The sequence below is a fragment of the Microchirus variegatus genome (assembly GCF_963457635.1).
Source record: "Microchirus variegatus genome assembly, chromosome: 2".
Lineage (NCBI taxonomy): Eukaryota > Metazoa > Chordata > Actinopteri > Pleuronectiformes > Soleidae > Microchirus > Microchirus variegatus.
Window position 1 is genome coordinate 29,801,155 of NC_139803.1, and position 17,029 is coordinate 29,818,183.

The window sequence follows — 17,029 nt, forward strand, 5'->3', positions numbered from 1 at the left end:
AAAATCAAAGCAAAGCAGATTTTGTTTCGAATGTGAAACCTGCAAATCTTCATTGATTTGTGATTTTACATAGCAGACAGTTTTTATATGGCAATATGGTAGATAACAAATGTTTTAATGGTGGTCCACTGACACAATCAGTCAATCAACAGCAACTTCATCTAAAGTTGTGATCAAAGATTAAGGGTCAAAGTGCTCTCACCTCTCTTGAGCTTGTTGCAGCCGCTTTTCACTCTGCTCCTCGACTTCTGTTGCCTTCTGCAGCTCACTCTCATACTGGGTCTCCAGTCTCTGCCTCACGATTAGCACCTGTGGGCCTGACAATGTAATGTGTTAAAAACCTAAAGAAAAAAACGAATCTACAGTTCACTGACATTACATCCCTGTCATCGTTTCCAAAAAAAATGCTTACTTTTGTCATCATCCAATGCAGCCTGTAGAGATTTTAACTTCTTTTGTTCCTCGTCAAGGGCTTTTTGGAGGCGTGATCGTTCCCCAAGATCTGACCTCAGGACCATCACCTCAGCTTCATGCTTCTGTTGAAGTTCTTCCCTCAGCCTCTTCATCTCCTGCACACATTCCCTCTCTTCTTTCAGTGCTTCCTCGAGACCAGCGAGCTCCACAGCAAACTCTGTTTTCAACTAAAGAGAAAGATAGAGTGGCATGGTTTATGATTCCTTTCCTCTCTCGTGTTCAGGCTTCCAGTATGTAAATCCAGAATCTACCTTTTGTGTGCTCTGAAAGTCTGCATGATGCTGTTCACTCAACGCAGCCAGTCTGTTTTCCAGGGTGTGGATGACAGTCATGGTCGTCTGCAACTCCTCAGAGTGACGCCAAAGCCTGTGTTCAACCTCCGCCTAATTGCATGAGAAGATTGATAAGCTTAGCGTATAATGTATATAGATAGATATAGATTAACAGTTTTTTCTTCTCTCACCTCAACCTGCTTCACAGCCTCCACACGGATTCTGGTCAGCTCTGAAAAAAAAAAAAAGGTTAGATTTATAGATGAACATTATTGATATTACTTAAAAAAACCATGGAAATTATTTAATTGTATTGTTAAATTAGGTTGGTCTTGCATGTTTATTTCCCAAAGGTCTACACAGTGAAGTACCTCGCAAGTGACTCTCAGACAGTTTGGCTTTGAGTTGCTCCATCTCCAGAGCGTGCCGATTCTTCATCTCCTGCAGCTCTTCGTAGTAGTGGTCTGTGAGGTCAGAACGCACCTAACACACAGGTGATGATATTAAAAATAGGTAATTGAGAGAGTAAGAGTATCACCTTCCAAGAGCTTGTGTCACATTAACAGACAGAGGTTTGTGCCTAACCTGTTGTACTTCTTCCTGAAAAGACAGGGATAATGAGGATCGCAGGTTTGCAAGCTCCGTTGAGTGATTCTCCTCCAACAGGAGATGTGAACTGTCAAGCAATTCCTAAATGAGATAGAACATAATACACAACTTGGTCAATAGTATGAATAGGACGATCTAACCCAAACATTGATGACAGACCTTTAAAATGCCTTCTTCTAATAATTTGTTGGCATGTGTGTGTAAACCAGTACCTTGTGTTCCTCAGGTTTGAGGCTGGTATCGAACAGGATATATTTTTCCTTTTCAGCGTCACCATGAGAAATGGTACTGATAATCACAAGCACAAATATTATTCACAGAACTGTATGCACGACCGAAGCTCATGTATCTAATGTGGATAAACACTGATATACCTGTCATTTGCTGTTTTAAGCACGGACTCCTCCAACGCACTTTCAACCAGCCTTAGCTGGAGAAGAGCAACTTCCTCTCTGTAGCTCTCTTCTGTTGCCTGTAGTCGCTGTTCGAAGTATCTAAAATAGGATGAAGATTAAGCATATTTTATTGGATTGGGGTCAGTAAAGAATTGAAGAATTCCTAGAATACTCAAACTTTGTGAACTGTGGTCATGCCATCCACAATCCCAGTAAAAGATCAGTTTCTATTCTAAACATCAGCTAAAGATGTGGGTTAAGACCAGTAGGAATTAACGTATTGAGACTGTAGTGCTTGGGTACCTCCTTAAGCTTTCCAGTTCATCCTCATTTTGGCGTTTGATTTCTTGTTTTTGTTCATTAAAGTCTATCTTGAGGCGTTCAATATCGTCAACACGAGATGAGCGTGCAAGCAGCTGCTCCTTTAGCTCTGAGACAAAAAGGAAGACAAAGACAGGACAAACACGCAGAGAAAATGGTCATACACAAATGTAGCTCATATCAGAGGAGCATCATATGTCGCGCACACATAGCTACCTTTGTGAATTAACAAAACTCTTTTGCACATCTAATTTAGCATATTTTGAGGAGATAAAACAAATATTTTTAAGCAGATGTCAAATCAGTCAATCACTCTCACCTCCTAATTCTTGGCGACCCATCCTCATGCTCTCCAGCTGAGCCCACAGCTGACCAACTTCCTCTTTCGAGCTCTGTTTCAGTGAAGTCTTCTCATCCTGTAAGCGCAAAACCTGTTGACAAAAGAGAGAACAGCACATTATAAACACATTTAACATACTGGATTTGTATTTTTCCAAATTGTGTAGTAATCTATTAATTGTTAAAATACATAAAGTAGCTTTTCATTGAACTCACCTCTTGTTGCAGTTGCTGTTCCTTCTCCTCTAGGTGTCGTACTTGCTGCTCTTTATCCTTCAGCACCGTCTTATGACTGGAAACCAGTTCCTCAAGGGAACCTGATAAACATTCACAATGCAGGAAGAAAAAGTATCAACACATCACATTTGTGGACTGAAACTGGGCCAATGTCGGCAGAAAATATAAAGATGCAAAGGATGCAACTCACATGCAGCAGCATCCCTATCAGCCCAAGCTAGTTTCAGCTCTTCCTCAAGTTTTTCATTCTCCTCCTTAGTGGAGAGCTGGATTTCGTGCAGCTTGGCTTGTGACTCCTGGAGCTCCGACTTGGTCACCAACAAAGCTGTCTGGGCTTCAGACAGAGAATTTCTGACTTCTGTAAGGGAGGCCTGGGTGCTGTCAAGTTCTGTCTGTGTGGCAATGAGGTCTTTTTGAGTTTGTGATAGAGAGGTGAGGAGGTTTGAACGAGCACTCTCAGCCTCTTTATCCCACTGTGACTGTAGCGTCTGAAAACGGACAACAGAGGTGATTACAAAGATTTCAAATACATGGTTCAAATTCATCCAAATCTTTTTCAATTTGTCTATGAAGAATTAGATAGAACAAGTCAAATGCAACAAATCCAACCTGTATCCGTTTGGTCTGCTTGTCTTCCACTGAGGCTCTCTCCTGAGCAACACGAGTCTCCCACTGCTGCTTCAACTCATCTGAAGATGCACATACACACACACAGACATTTGTTTACCCACATCAAATAACTTGATTACATCCATCATTACATCCACTTTTCTTAACATAAATGAATCACCCAAATCATAAAGTCAGGTATATTCAAAGACAAACTGAAAAATACCACTGAATAAATAACCGAAAAGCATCATAGTGAGGACCCACCCATGTCTTGTTGGTGTTGCTCTTGCAGCCTCTCCAGCTGCTCCTGGTCCTGCTGTCTCAGCTGGTCCAGTTCTAACTGATGCTGCAGCTGCAGAGTCGCCGTCTCCCGAGCAAACGTCTCCCTCAGGGAGGCCTGGACCTGGGTTAGAGCAGACTCCTGCTCGTGCTGCTGGTTTACTTGTGTATGCTCCAGGTGGGACATGTGGACAGTGGTCATACTCAGATGCAAGGCTTCAAGCTCAATGGTCTTTTGGGCCTAAAAACATTTTTATCATATTGCATCAGCATTTCCCAAATCAAATTTACTTACCAATGCTTTTTTTGCATAGGTATTTATGAGTGGAATAAGATTAAAATACCTGTGCTTGCTGCAGTTCAGCCTGGTGAGCAGCCTCAAAGCTCTCCCTCAGCTCAAGGGACAGCTCCGTCTTCAGTTGACTGAGCTCCTCCCTGTGTTTGATCGTTAGCGCTGATACCACCCTCTCATGCTCACGTTCAGTCACCTGAGGAGGAGCGAGGAGAAAGCATTGTATTTATTGTACATAAAATGGCGCAGGCACACAAAAACAATACCACTGTAAATGTACTTTACAGTGGTATGTATTTCTTTCAGACACACTTTAGAGACACACTTATCCCCATCCCTGATACCTGTTTAATTAAGCTGATCTGTCTCTTTTGTTCCTCCTCCATGCAGGCCCGCTGCTTCAGCAGCTCATTCTCTAGGTGCATGTTCAAGTCAGAAATCTATGTAGACAAACAAAGGATATATATATATAAAATAAGCAGGATATGCGATAGAAAAACAAAATAAGAGTTTATAGGAGATAATTTTTTTTATTTATTCTTACCTCTTGTTGATGTTTCTCCATCCGGTTTTTGATCTCCTGTTGATGAGATATCTTGAGCTTCTCTTCAACCTCCACCACAGCATGTACCTGCTTCTTCAGGAAAGCCTCAACCTCCACTTCCCTCTCCTTCCTCTGTGTCTCTACGAGATGTTTCACACTGAGAAGCTCGTTTTCCTTCTCCTGCTTCTCTACTTCCCATTTCTCCTTTTCTTCAGCCAACTGTTAACCAAAACACACTTTGAACAACTGCATTTCAAACAGATTTGCTTACGTGTTACGTGTGGAAATGCAAAAAAAAAAAAACCTCACCTCATCATCTTTGGCTTTCAGCAGGTTCTCAAACTGTTCAAGTTCATCCTCTAAGACTTGTTCCATTTTTTTTATGCGATCATCCATCTCTTCTTCCCTTCCCTTGTGCTCCTCACTCTCCTGCAGCGCCTGGGCCTGAGCCTCCTCTAACTTGGCCAGGTTTTGTCTCAGACAGAAGATTTGAGATTGTAGGTCTTTTTTCTCTTCACCAACAGTGACCAGACTGACGTGGCTCTTCTCCAGCTCGCTCTGCAGTCTCTCCACCTCTGCTTGCGCATTCAGAAGACGCGCACATGTTGTTTCAAGCTCCTTTTTTTCATCTGGCTCCAAGGTTCTTTGACTCAATAAGGCAGTTTTAAGCTTCATTTTTGTATCCTCCAACTCTGACATTAGGTGTTCACAATGTGCCTTGGGAAAGAAAAGAAAGATGGAAGGAAATTCCTTTAGCTTCGTCATTTTTCTAATCATCACCTACTCAATCAAAGTCGACAAATTCACTGAACTGTTATACACAAATGTACAAAATTGTTATACCTGGAGTGTTTGCAGCTGGTTGTCATCTTTGAGCTCAGCCTCCTTCTCAAACTCTCCAGTCAGTTTGTTTTCCTGCCCAGATGAAACAAGCATGAGTGTTTCACCAGCTTCCTTTGCCAGTAACACTGATGCGGTTTCTTCTGTTAAGGCATCAAGTTTGTTCTTCAGGTTGTTTTGTTCGTGAGCTTTCAAGTTCATTTCCTCCTCAAAATGTCTCCTCTTCTCCTTTTCATCGTCAAGGTCCCAGAGAGCCTGTCTGAGCTCTTCTGTGACTTGAGCCCACCTGAATAGACACAATTTAAAAAGCATACAATATCTGAGTAAACACTGAAGCAAAACTTTACTTGTCACTGTGTAAAATGAATGATAATATCTATTTATACAACAAAAGCACAGCATACTGTATATGTAAACTTCTTACCGGCTCCTGGCCTCCTCCAGCTCTTCAGCACTCCTGATGACTTCTTCTCTCAACACATTCACGTCTCTATCCTTGAGAGCCAGCTCTTCACGGAGCTCCCCACACTGCTGATTCAGCAGCTCTTTTTCCAGGTCCGTCTCCCCGAGCTGCTGCTCGGACAGTTTACTCATGTCCAGATCGTCAGACGTGGAGTTGAGAGGCCAGTGGGACAGATGCTGTGGATTTGAGTCGTCTGCCACGGGGACGTAGCACTGTGAGCTGGAGAGGTCATCGTTTTCATCGAGGGGACGGTTTGAAATTGATAACAAAGGCTCTTCTCCCAACACTCCACTATTGAGCTCAAAACTAAGGTGAAGAAACACAGAAAATAAAAGAATGTGATGAAACCAACTGAAACATCCTACAGTGTGAAATATGCAATAGAACGTTCTCTAACCTGTTGTCTGCAGAGATGTCCAGCTGGCTGCAGTGTTCAAAGCCGTCACTGACAAATGAAGAGTGAGCATGTGCAAGTGGAACTGAAGACAAGTATTTCTCCATCATAAGATCCCCGTGTATTGATACATTCATAGTGTCCTCCTGGTTAGGTCCATTTCCCAGAATAACCTCATCAACAGAAATATTATCACCACAACTTGAAGCAGCTTTTGCCTGGTTCTGTCGATTCTTAGATACTTTGAGTCTGGAGACCTCTTCCTCTCTGGACATCAGTTCTTTCTCCCTCTCATCTAATAGCTGCCTGACTCTGTCCACCTCCTGCTTATTCTCCTCTTTGAGCCTCTGCATCTCATCTTCCCGTGTTCGCCTATCCGCCTCAAGGCTCTGGACTTGGCTCAGTTGGGTCTGGAGATCTTTCAGCTGTGCTTCCCTTTCTCTTCCATCTTCTTCCAAACCCTTCTTCTCCTTCTCCAGTAAAGAAAGCATGTGTTGGTGTTTCTCCAGTTCCTCCTTCAGTTCAGCAGATAAGCGTTGGCTTTTCTCTTTTTCTTCTTCCAGCTCAGCCCTCAGTTTGTACAAAACAGCCTCAGTCTCAGGGTCACTGTCAGTGTTGAAGCCTTCAATATTTGACTGAGAGGCAGGTCCTTCACTTCCTGATTCCTCTGAGAGTGTCTCCTTATGACCAAGGCGCTGCTGTCGATGCGTGTTGATGACTTCACCCTCTGATTGACTTTTGATTCGCAGAAACTCTGCACTGGTCTGGATGAAAGACAATTCAGAGAATATATACATTTCTAATGTGAAGTGCATATTTAGGGTGACACGTTTAGGTCTGAGAGCCACTAACCTGTTGGAGCTGCCTTTGTAGGGCCTGAATCTGTCCAGCCAGCGACTGTGCCTCCAGCTGCACCTGGTCTCTGCTGGCGAGGGCATCCTGCAGGTTGGAGCTGAGCTTGGAAATTATCTCATTACGCTTCTCCACGGCCTGCTGCAATTGCTGCAAGTATAAATACATTTTATGTTTACAGAAAATTCAAGACAGACAAATTCATTTCCCAGTGGGTTGGTGATTAGAGAGACATAGAAATCCACACAAGTTTAAATACATACTTAGAATAGTCTCGCCTATCAGTGTAAACAAAGCCTGAAGACAAATCAATCTGAAAACATCTATATAAAATGCAACACGTTATGCAAACAGACACTGATTGGAAATTGAGCTCTTCAAGCATTTCAACTCTAAGTATACATTTGTCATATTTAGTCTATAATAGTACCTTAAAACCAAACACAACCAAATGTTTAAGATTATAGGATTATAGGAAAGAAAAAGAACAACACACACCAAGCTACATTGCATAAATACATTGCATATGAAACAATTGTCTGTATAAACAGTACCTGGAGCTGCTCTTTGCCAGTAAGTGCAAGTATCTCGTCGTCTCTGAACTCCTCCACAGGGGATGGGCTTGGTTTCAGGCTGAGAGGCTGATTCATCTGCTGTTGGTTCTGCTGTACCTCAGCTCTCTCTGGTTTTTGTGGTTCCTATGGATAAAATATGTTTTAGAATCGAGTGTGATTTTAACCACCTTGCCTGAAACTAATGTGCAAAATATCAGTGAAATTATGTACTACAATTATACACATATTGTGGGTGAACTTTCCCTTTAAAAAAGGCAGTAAATAGTGCCACAGTTAGCTAGTTGCTATGACAACATGTCCTACAGGCAACAAGATGGTTAGTGACCCATTTTTCTGATGTATGTTTACTGAGCAGGGGTTATGGTCCACTTGTTAAAGCACAGCAGAGAAAAATTATTTTGTTAAATTAAACAAAATATGGGGTTAGATTGCGTGACCCGTGAATGGAAGTGAGTGAGTAAAGCAGTCAAACTATTAATTAATGATTAGATTACTAGTCTACTTGTCCACTCAAACCTGATTTCTAAAAACTCTGTTATTGATGGGTTCAGTGACGTACCTCATGATTAGTCTTGCTTTTCAGTTCGGTGTCATTGGCTGGTGGAGGCACTGCTTCTATGTGATGGTCTTGCGTTGAGCCGTCATTCTGCGGGACAGTCGAGCCCTTCCTCTTCTGCGTCTTTTTCGCCGCCCCCGTACCGTTGCCTTTTGCCCGCTTCTGTCTGAAGCTAGCAAGCTGCGCATGAAGGACAATGAGACGTAGATAGACACATAAGTCAGGACCACTGAGCACCACCACACTATCAGCATGGTGAAGCTCAGGGGTCAAAGGACATAAAGAACTTGAGTCCAGATTTATGTCTTCGTTTGAAAAAAGTAATCAAAACATAAGTTTTAAAATGATTAACCAAAATATAAAAACATGCAAGTACACGTTGTTGAAAGTCCACACTGGAATAAAAAAATATAGGAAGGCCTTATCTTGACGAGTCAAGAAATGTGTTTAAAAAAAGAAAAAAACTGAAGAAGAATTCCCACACCATGGCTTGAGGAGTTCAGATTGAGGTGATGAACCTAAATTTTTTTCAAATATCCACATTTAAGCCCATGAGAATCAACTTTGTGACACTCAGACAAGAAACAACAAGATTGAAGAAATAACGTAGAACTAAACGAATAAAAGCACACATCCATCTCAGCCACTTCACATTTTTCAGCTTGAAGGAAAGTCAGAGAAAAGCTGCTTGAAGCTTTATGAAGCAACACAAAACCACAAAGGAAAAAAACATCAAGAACCTAAGCCTGCAGTTCATCAACTGTGAAAAATAATTCCCAATCAAGCCAGGTTATTTAGTTAAAATTACAGAAGGACTGATTTGGCACAAATCCACCTCAGGCCGTTTCTCTTTGCACTTAACTATTGCAGTCTCGCTCTATCACAATCTTCTTTGAGCATCTTAAATCAGATTACAGCTTTCACATTTTGACAGAGCCACAGATCAGTCCTCCATAAATGAATGATAATCAATCAGCCACTTCCTCTCCTGCAAGTGTCCACGCTGCTCCATTCTTCTTCAACAGGTCTGCTGCTGTACTCTCCAGAGCTGTAGATCTTCCACTTCACAGGCCACAGCAAATTTGACACAACCTCCCCATCCTACAACTCACTGCCACCAACAACGTTCAGAACAGAGGATCCACAAACTCTGGCTAAGGGATGGCATGTGTCTAGACTTAAGAGGGTGGAGACTGAGATGTATTCACATGGAGGAGGAGACAAAGCTCAGTTACTAGCACGCAGCATCAGTGAGTGAGTGCATGTTCAATTCAATTTTAATATCACATGCCATGGGAGAGCTACTTGATGCTTTGTGTGATGAGTCACATGCATAACATTGTGTGTGCATGTGCGTTGTGTTACAGGACTCTCATAAAAAGAAAAAAAAAAGTATTTGATTTAGTGACATCACCCATTATACAATTTTCTTTGTCTCATGAAACCAGGTTGATGCTCTAAAGAAAAGGATGGCTAAGCTACACTACAATTAAATCCCTTCCCACCTTTTTATAATTCATCCATTTTCTTACTTCTTATTACCCTTAGAATCTTCCTACACCCTTTTCTCTGCCTTCACCTGCCACAACACTCATCACATCTCAGAGAGAAACATCAGCCAGATGAGCTGTATTTAGCCCAAGGCCACTGTCATACCAAGAATCAGCCTAACCAGGCAGCTGGAGCTGCCATTGTGTTCAACAATATCAGCACAAACACAAGAGTCAAAAAATGCTGCCGTGTCCAACTGTTGTTCACATATTTATGCTCATCTGTGTGCAAGTTGTGTATACATTTCCTGTTGTAAATGCAGATAAATGACTGAGCATTTTGTGTCAACAAATACAGCAAAGGCAACCGACAGTGCTGCATTACCATAGCAACACCATTTGAGATCTAAGTGCAAAGCATCCAGCATTTCCAAATCTCATGGGCTCACTGCACCACCCGATGGCCTGCAACCAGCATGGCAGCATATGGAAGGTGAGCAGCTATACGAAAACCATAAAACAGGCACAGTAGATTTCTTTTAGGGTTCATTGATCAATCCATCTTTTTTGTGATCCTGCATGTTGAAAGCCGACAATAATTACAGCATAGTGCCAAAGGTGGAAGAAAGCCCTGAGTGCCCACTTTACACAAACAAAATAAACAGAAAGGGGGAAATCACAAGCAATAGAAACAAACCAACATACCCAGAAAAAGACCAATATCTCTGCCAGTCACCAGGTTCTATACTTACCGACTGGTTTTGTGGCATTTTGGAGGATTTCTGTCATAAGGAATACCAGTGGCTCAGTTTAGTTGTTTGTTCAGTATCAATCATCATCAGGGCACTGATGCACCATCTTACAAATGCAATTCACAGAGCTGATCTGAAAAGGTGACCCAATTTTTATCAAAGTGGTCTAGCTGACCCATTACTAACATGGCCTCCAATAAATTAAAATAGCTTTTTTTTGTCCAAATTTGGCAGCTCTGCATTTATAATTTCCAAAGACTATCCCATGTGGCATTCTCTCACCAGCTTCTACTTTTCTCATCATTCGCAAAGCCCGGGTCAGGACCAACAAATGGGTCAAACAAGATTTTTAGGGGGGTCAACTAATACATTTTTGAAGAACAATAATATAAGGGCTGCAATGGCTTGTCATTCTTTAAAGTGTTTGGGTAATACTTCAATAACAATATACATAATGATATAATGTTCTGCAATCGCAATGTAACAAAGGTATAATATTAATCTGTTTGGGCAGGTAATAAACAATATTTGAGGTTGCTTCTTGCTTCAACACAATTACTTTGAATGTTGTACCTTCCATGTGTAAAATTATTGTTTCTTAACGTTTGGTTTGAGTAGTTTTCTGTTGTAAAACTTGTAAAAGCACATTTAACTACTTACTATTTTATTTATCGTGATCATTCTTAATATCGGCCGATTCGAACATGGCCCTGCGGTCCATTCATAATTGTTATGGTTACCCCCGAACAAACTTCATGGCTAATGTTTACCGTGCGCACAAATGAATGACGTGAGCGACTGCAGTTTAGAATCTAAGCAACATGAAAGCGAATAATGCAACCTTATGGAGGCCAGGGACATAGTTGTAGACAAAGTTAGGACTCAGCAGTGGACATTATATGCAAAGCTATGACAAAAGAGTTAGCTAACTGCTAGCATGAAATGTTGGCGTACGTCAAATGTTAGTACAAACCTTGGCTCTCCCCGCTTCTAGTTTCCTCTGTCGCTCATCTTCATCCATCTCTCGATTTAAACGAAACCATTAACGATGAGGGGACAGAAAGTACAGGAAGTCTATCATAAGTTAGCAAAAGACAAAATATCCGCGCTGCTGCTGCACAAACACAACTGTCAACAGAAAACATTCAATATGGCCGCCAAGAAAGTTCAACTCCGCCCTTATCGAGTCAACTTGAATGAATGGGCCAATGGAATCATTCGAGCCCGCAGCTTTAGCCAATAGCGTTGCGGTATTTAATGTATTCATACGTCACTTGTAAACCACATACGTCACTCAATGCCCGGAACCTGTGAAATAGTTTATGTAGGTTTTTTTTGTTTGGGTTTTAAAAAAAAAAAATTTAGTCGTTTAATATCAACCTGGAACTTTTTAATATTTAATCGCCATGTATGACTATCTGGAATTACCAGTTCAGATATCTGTGACGTCATTTTAACGAGTAAAAACTACAATTACACATATCTGCAATTCGGTTTTTACTCGTCAGGAAGACGTCACTTTTGCCATTCATGTGTATGGGGTTTGTCATTATAGATATCTACAACGTCATTATGACTAGTCACAATTCAAGTTCAAGATAGCAAGATAAAATGTAAGTTTAATTTTCTTTATTTTTTTCCCCCCATACAGTTAATGACCTAAATCAGCACTTTTTTGTTTTCATACATCTAAATACATCAGCAAAAGTTGTCATGTCTAGGCTGATAATATAGGTCACCTCTATATTATGAGTATAGTATAAATTAGCAGAGACATTAATTATTTATTAAATTTAATAAAGAACTGAACATAAAATTAAAGTCTTAAACGATGTTTTAACATTTTTCAATGTTGAAAAACGTACACCTTTGTCTCTGTCTCTCGCTAACAGAGCAGGTGTGCCACTTATGAATAGATGCCAGTGGTAAACATTTGTGTCCCATGACAACCGCTGATGTGACTCAAACACAAAAGTGGACACAAGTTTGTTTGACTCCCTATGCCAGGACTTGAGGTAAATCCACTCAAATTAAAAGTATATCCGGTGTCACAGAGTCCAGTATTGTAACTAATAATTGTTAATCCAGTACACTGTGTGTGTTAGAGTTAGAGAGTTAGAGTATTTTTTCCTTTGTGAAATCTTAGTATGGCAGTTCAGTGGTGGATCAGATGACAAGACTCAGACTCAAACTACTGGAGAAGGTAGGTGAACATGTCTTGTTATTTATAAAGTTATCATATTTGAACCTAATTTGCTTATTTTTCCCCTTTAGAATTAAAATTCCTAAGTAAAACATTATTTGTTGTTTACATTCACAGAGACTGGAAACAGAGAAACGTGATATGGACGACAGAGAATCTGCCCACTCTGCAAGTAAGATAAATAATTATAAATAAATATGCATATTAATATAAACTAAATAATATAAAAAGATATGATAAAATATATTATATGTGGGATTTTACCTACTACATGTGCACTGTATAGTACACATGGGCAACAGTAATATGTTATTTGTGAGAATATGATTTTCTTGTGTTCAGGGAGTTATGATGGGCATCTGGATGCACTGCAGGGTGCACTGAGGCGGAAACAGGGCCTGCTGCAAAGACTGAGGGTCAGTACAAGAAGTTTTGTCTGTATTTCAAAATTATACATTTTTGTTCGTGGGGTGAAGTGTCCAGAATTTCCAAGAAGTAAAAACAATCACACTTTCACTTGCTGTTGTGACGATTTATTTGCAGGAGCAGCATTTATTATTAGATCTTAACAGACCTCACACCTGGGGAGACTCACGACGACAGTACCAGTCACATCTCTTCCCTGGTCCCCAGCCACCTCCACCTCCACCTCCACCTCTCTCCTCCATGGTACCCACTCACATCCTCCGCCCTGCTTCAATTTTCCCCTACCTGCCACCTCCACTACCTGCCGTGCCTCATCCTCAGCCTCCACGCATCATACAACAGCTGCCACATCAGATTCCTTCACCTCAGCCGTACCCTGCAACACGGTCAGGCAGCATCAAAGAAGGTACGCAAATGGCACATAGAGATATATATCTTATTTGAGACTTCCTGTATTCACAGTCTTGTGAATGTGTGTGTGTGTGTGTGTGTGTGTGTGTGTGTGTGTGTGTGTGTGTGTGTGTGTGTGTGTGTGTGTGTGTGTGTGTGTGTGTGTGTGTGTGTGTGTTGCGTGTCAGACATGGTTGAGCTGATGTTGATGCAAAATGCCCAGATGCATCAGATTATAATGCACAACATGATGCTGAAAGCTATACCACCTGTGGCCCTGTTGCCAACCAGGGGGCCCAGTCTACATGCTCCCCATGTTCAGCAGGTAACCACACACACACACTGTCAAACTGTCATCGCTGTCTCTCAACAAAGTCCTTAATCTGTTTCCAGGACAGTTACCAAGGAAACCCTATTCTTTTAAGGCCAGACCTCAGACCAAGGGGAGGTGCTGTCCATCATCATCATCACTATGGTCCTACACCTGTGGCAACACAGCTGCCTCCTATCAACTGCCCGACCTCGTCACCTGTCCCAGCAGGACAAACAGGGGGTCACCCGTCCTCTTTACATCACCTATCACACTCCCACCACTCATCAACATGTAAGCTTCCCTATAACAACACTAAAACTGTATAAACACGGATAAATATTGAATTAAAACTACCAAATATATTTGTGTTTGTCTCTGCAGGACTCAGACTTCTCTCTGAGAGACCTTTGTTGTTTGGGTGTAAGCTTGTGGAGGAGAATCTCCGATTGCAAAACAATGGTTAAACAGCTAAAAGTATGTTAAATGGATGTCAAAATGTTTTATAGCTGTCAACTCTCTACATGATAAGCTTGAAGTTGGTAAAATGTAGACTAGGTTGACAAAAAAGACAAATGTTACTTTTTTGATTAATTGAATAGCATCAACACTAAAAAACCAAAACAATAAATACACAATTTTTAAAGTGTCAAATACTATTATTACACGTTATAATGCAAAGAGAGACAGTAAAGTACTGACTTTATTCTATTTTTTGTGTAAGATCATTAAACGAAAATCTGAAAAAACGTTCGCCCGAACAGGGACTTGAACCCTGGACCCTCAGATTAAAAGTCTGATGCTCTACCGACTGAGCTATCCGGGCTCTGTTGTGAGAGCGTTCGCTAGACAATAAGTAGATACATACATACCTCTAGACAAACAAAAACAGAATTGTCCTGAATCGCGTGTTTGTCGAGGTATCGCTAACCACAAATGCCGCGATATCACCCTCGCGGTCACGGTTCAAATCCCGTGTCTCCCCGGTCGTCGAGGTATCACCCTCGCGGTCGCGGTTCAAATCCCGTGTCTGCCCGAACTTATTCAATTGCAAACTACATGTAAATAGATGGTTACGGTATTAATTAACCAGTTTTTGCTTGTAAACATTTCAGTATTTATTTGGTTTATCGTAATGACTGTTATCATTATATTATAACATGTATGCTGTATGTTAACATTAAAATATTTTGTTTAGCACAATTATTGACTATTACCAGTAATATAAAAGGTAAAAGGTTACCATTTTCTTTTTATGTAAGCCTTACTTACCATTATGATTAAGCAATATATTCATTAAGACACATCAAATTTGTGCATGGGACTAATAAAGGATTTTATATTATGATGTGCATCGTATTTGAATGAAAAACAAAACTTAATGTACAAAGTAATTTTAATACAAATTTATTAGAAACAAATAAAAACAGTAATACAATCAGTACATTAAAAAATGAGTGAGCATTCTAATAAATATATACACATGTAAGCAATAATGCAACTCCAGTGAAATGGTCAATATAACAGAACAGCTTATAGCAATATACATCAATATATACAGTACATATAAAACAGACCACCTTATATATATATATATATATATATATATATATATACACACAGACAGAGTACCACATAAATTAAATTTTTCTAAATTATAATGGTGGAGCACCTTTCTTTTTTCCATAAGCCCTCCACTCATTTTCCCGTACACTCAAAGTAGTGCTGGTGGGTGGCAGTGTCCCGCTCCCTCCTACACTGCTTGCAGGTGATGGTGTCACTCTTCTTACCACAGGGAGCATTGGTTGCGGTGCAAGTAGGAGAGGTTGGGGCGCAGGCAGGAGAGGTTGTGGGGCTGGTTGAGGAGTTGGCTCAAAAGGACAGGCGGCAACAAAAGGCACGACCGTCTCCCCTCTTCCTAAATTTAAGATCCATTCTGTAACTTAAACAATTCTGGAACAAAAACAAACAACGACAGTTAAAATATGCTTAGTCTGATATCTTGCTGCAAATACTTTTATCTTGTATTGGTAGACTTCTCACTCAGTCTACCTTGTAATGTATGTATAGATGGAAGGATGGCTGCATGCGTGGAGGTATGTGTGAAAGTACAAGTATGCGTATATGCATGTGTGGGGACATGAATGTATGTTTATGTATATACTGTTGCCTATAAAGTTGGAATCAAATATTTTTTTACCTCTTCTCATGAAATGATTGTGTCAATGTGATTTATTCTTGATAAAGTGTATATCTTCTCAAAACTTTATTGATCAATATCTGATAACACATAAATAAATATTAAAAGTGTGTCTGAACACAAAATCATTCCAACTTTAATAGTGTATCTGCCTTACAAATATATTTTTCTGTTCATACAATGTATTGTATGGAATGTATGATTATGCTTTTACCTTCTTCTTTTTAGGATTTATCATCATTCAGAATATAATAAATTAGCATGTTCATAAAACAATCAAAAATACATTGACTTCTCCATAAACATCTGTTTTGGCCTGCTTTAGATAACAGGGGGTCTAAATAAACAATAAACTATTACGTTGTTAAACTGTGTGACAAATACACGTCCATCTTGTCCTAACGTCACTCTTAACATTTATTAACAGTGTAGTGAAGTTACACGATTTCAAACTAGCTTAAAGTTGTGATTGTTGTCAGCGTGCTAAAATAAATGGCGAATTGTCCGTCTGTTAATGTTACAGTCGTTCGTTCGCAGTATGCAACGCAAATGAATGAAATGTTCATGATTAACGTTAGGGTGTTGGATAACTAGCACCGTATGTATACAACATCTTATTTCCACATAATAATATATATTAAATATGATATAAACACTTTGAAACTTACTGTAAACACACGTAAATGCAGCAAACTCTATGTCTGTCCTGGACGAAGCAGCGGCTCAAATCTTGGTAGCAATACCGATTGTTATTGGTCATATCGTGGTAGCCGACGGCGAGAGCTGATTGGCTCTCGCCATTCTTGGTAGCAGGGCGGCATCTGATTGGTCAATTCGTGGTAGAATTCTTGGTAGCGATACGCGATCTGATTGGCTCTCACGCGACGACAGCAGCTCGACAGACAGGTGACAGGGAGCATATTCTTGAAACGTTCTATTTGCTGAGTAGCTTCACTAATTATCAGTATTCTAAGAACCTAGTGAACATAGAGGGTATTGTGGGCTGCTAACGGCTAAACACGATCGTATGCTTACTGGCTTAAATCCTGACGGCAGACAAAAAAACATTCAACCATCTAACAACTAGGGGTCAATTTAATGTCCAATTTACCTAATTCCCATTATGCATGTTTTTGGACTGTGGGGGCCGGAGAACCCGGAGAAAACCCACGCACACACGGGGAGAACATGCAAACTCCATGCA

At 40.5% G+C, this 17,029-nt stretch overlaps 2 protein-coding genes across 2 annotated transcripts in view; one reads left to right on the forward strand and one right to left on the reverse strand.

The window, feature by feature from the left end:
• Window positions 1-11,317, reverse strand: part of pcnt (pericentrin) — a gene marked incomplete at its 5' end in the record, with an annotated part of 28,415 nt that extends 17,098 nt beyond the window's left edge. Inside the window, 26 exons of the mRNA XM_083906399.1 lie at window positions 203-317; window positions 413-641; window positions 726-857; window positions 938-978; window positions 1,118-1,229; window positions 1,332-1,436; window positions 1,568-1,643; window positions 1,730-1,849; window positions 2,054-2,180; window positions 2,391-2,502; window positions 2,627-2,727; window positions 2,838-3,135; window positions 3,257-3,336; window positions 3,524-3,779; window positions 3,883-4,026; window positions 4,175-4,270; window positions 4,375-4,593; window positions 4,684-5,091; window positions 5,218-5,500; window positions 5,639-5,983; window positions 6,075-6,835; window positions 6,924-7,073; window positions 7,478-7,621; window positions 8,058-8,234; window positions 10,297-10,326; window positions 11,270-11,317. Of these exons, the coding sequence (XP_083762525.1) occupies window positions 203-317; window positions 413-641; window positions 726-857; window positions 938-978; window positions 1,118-1,229; window positions 1,332-1,436; window positions 1,568-1,643; window positions 1,730-1,849; window positions 2,054-2,180; window positions 2,391-2,502; window positions 2,627-2,727; window positions 2,838-3,135; window positions 3,257-3,336; window positions 3,524-3,779; window positions 3,883-4,026; window positions 4,175-4,270; window positions 4,375-4,593; window positions 4,684-5,091; window positions 5,218-5,500; window positions 5,639-5,983; window positions 6,075-6,835; window positions 6,924-7,073; window positions 7,478-7,621; window positions 8,058-8,234; window positions 10,297-10,326; window positions 11,270-11,317 (4,709 nt within the window). The remainder of the gene's footprint in view (window positions 1-202; window positions 318-412; window positions 642-725; window positions 858-937; window positions 979-1,117; window positions 1,230-1,331; window positions 1,437-1,567; window positions 1,644-1,729; window positions 1,850-2,053; window positions 2,181-2,390; window positions 2,503-2,626; window positions 2,728-2,837; window positions 3,136-3,256; window positions 3,337-3,523; window positions 3,780-3,882; window positions 4,027-4,174; window positions 4,271-4,374; window positions 4,594-4,683; window positions 5,092-5,217; window positions 5,501-5,638; window positions 5,984-6,074; window positions 6,836-6,923; window positions 7,074-7,477; window positions 7,622-8,057; window positions 8,235-10,296; window positions 10,327-11,269) is intronic.
• Window positions 11,318-12,466: 1,149 nt separating this feature from the next.
• cUnh21orf58 (chromosome Un C21orf58 homolog) lies at window positions 12,467-13,954 on the forward strand (the record flags this gene model as incomplete). Its single annotated transcript, XM_083906409.1, has 6 exons — window positions 12,467-12,499; window positions 12,617-12,671; window positions 12,842-12,915; window positions 13,043-13,331; window positions 13,504-13,640; window positions 13,709-13,954. 6 exons carry the CDS (start codon window positions 12,467-12,469, stop codon window positions 13,952-13,954), a joined length of 834 nt encoding a protein of 277 aa, XP_083762535.1.
• Window positions 13,955-17,029: the final 3,075 nt, after the last annotated feature.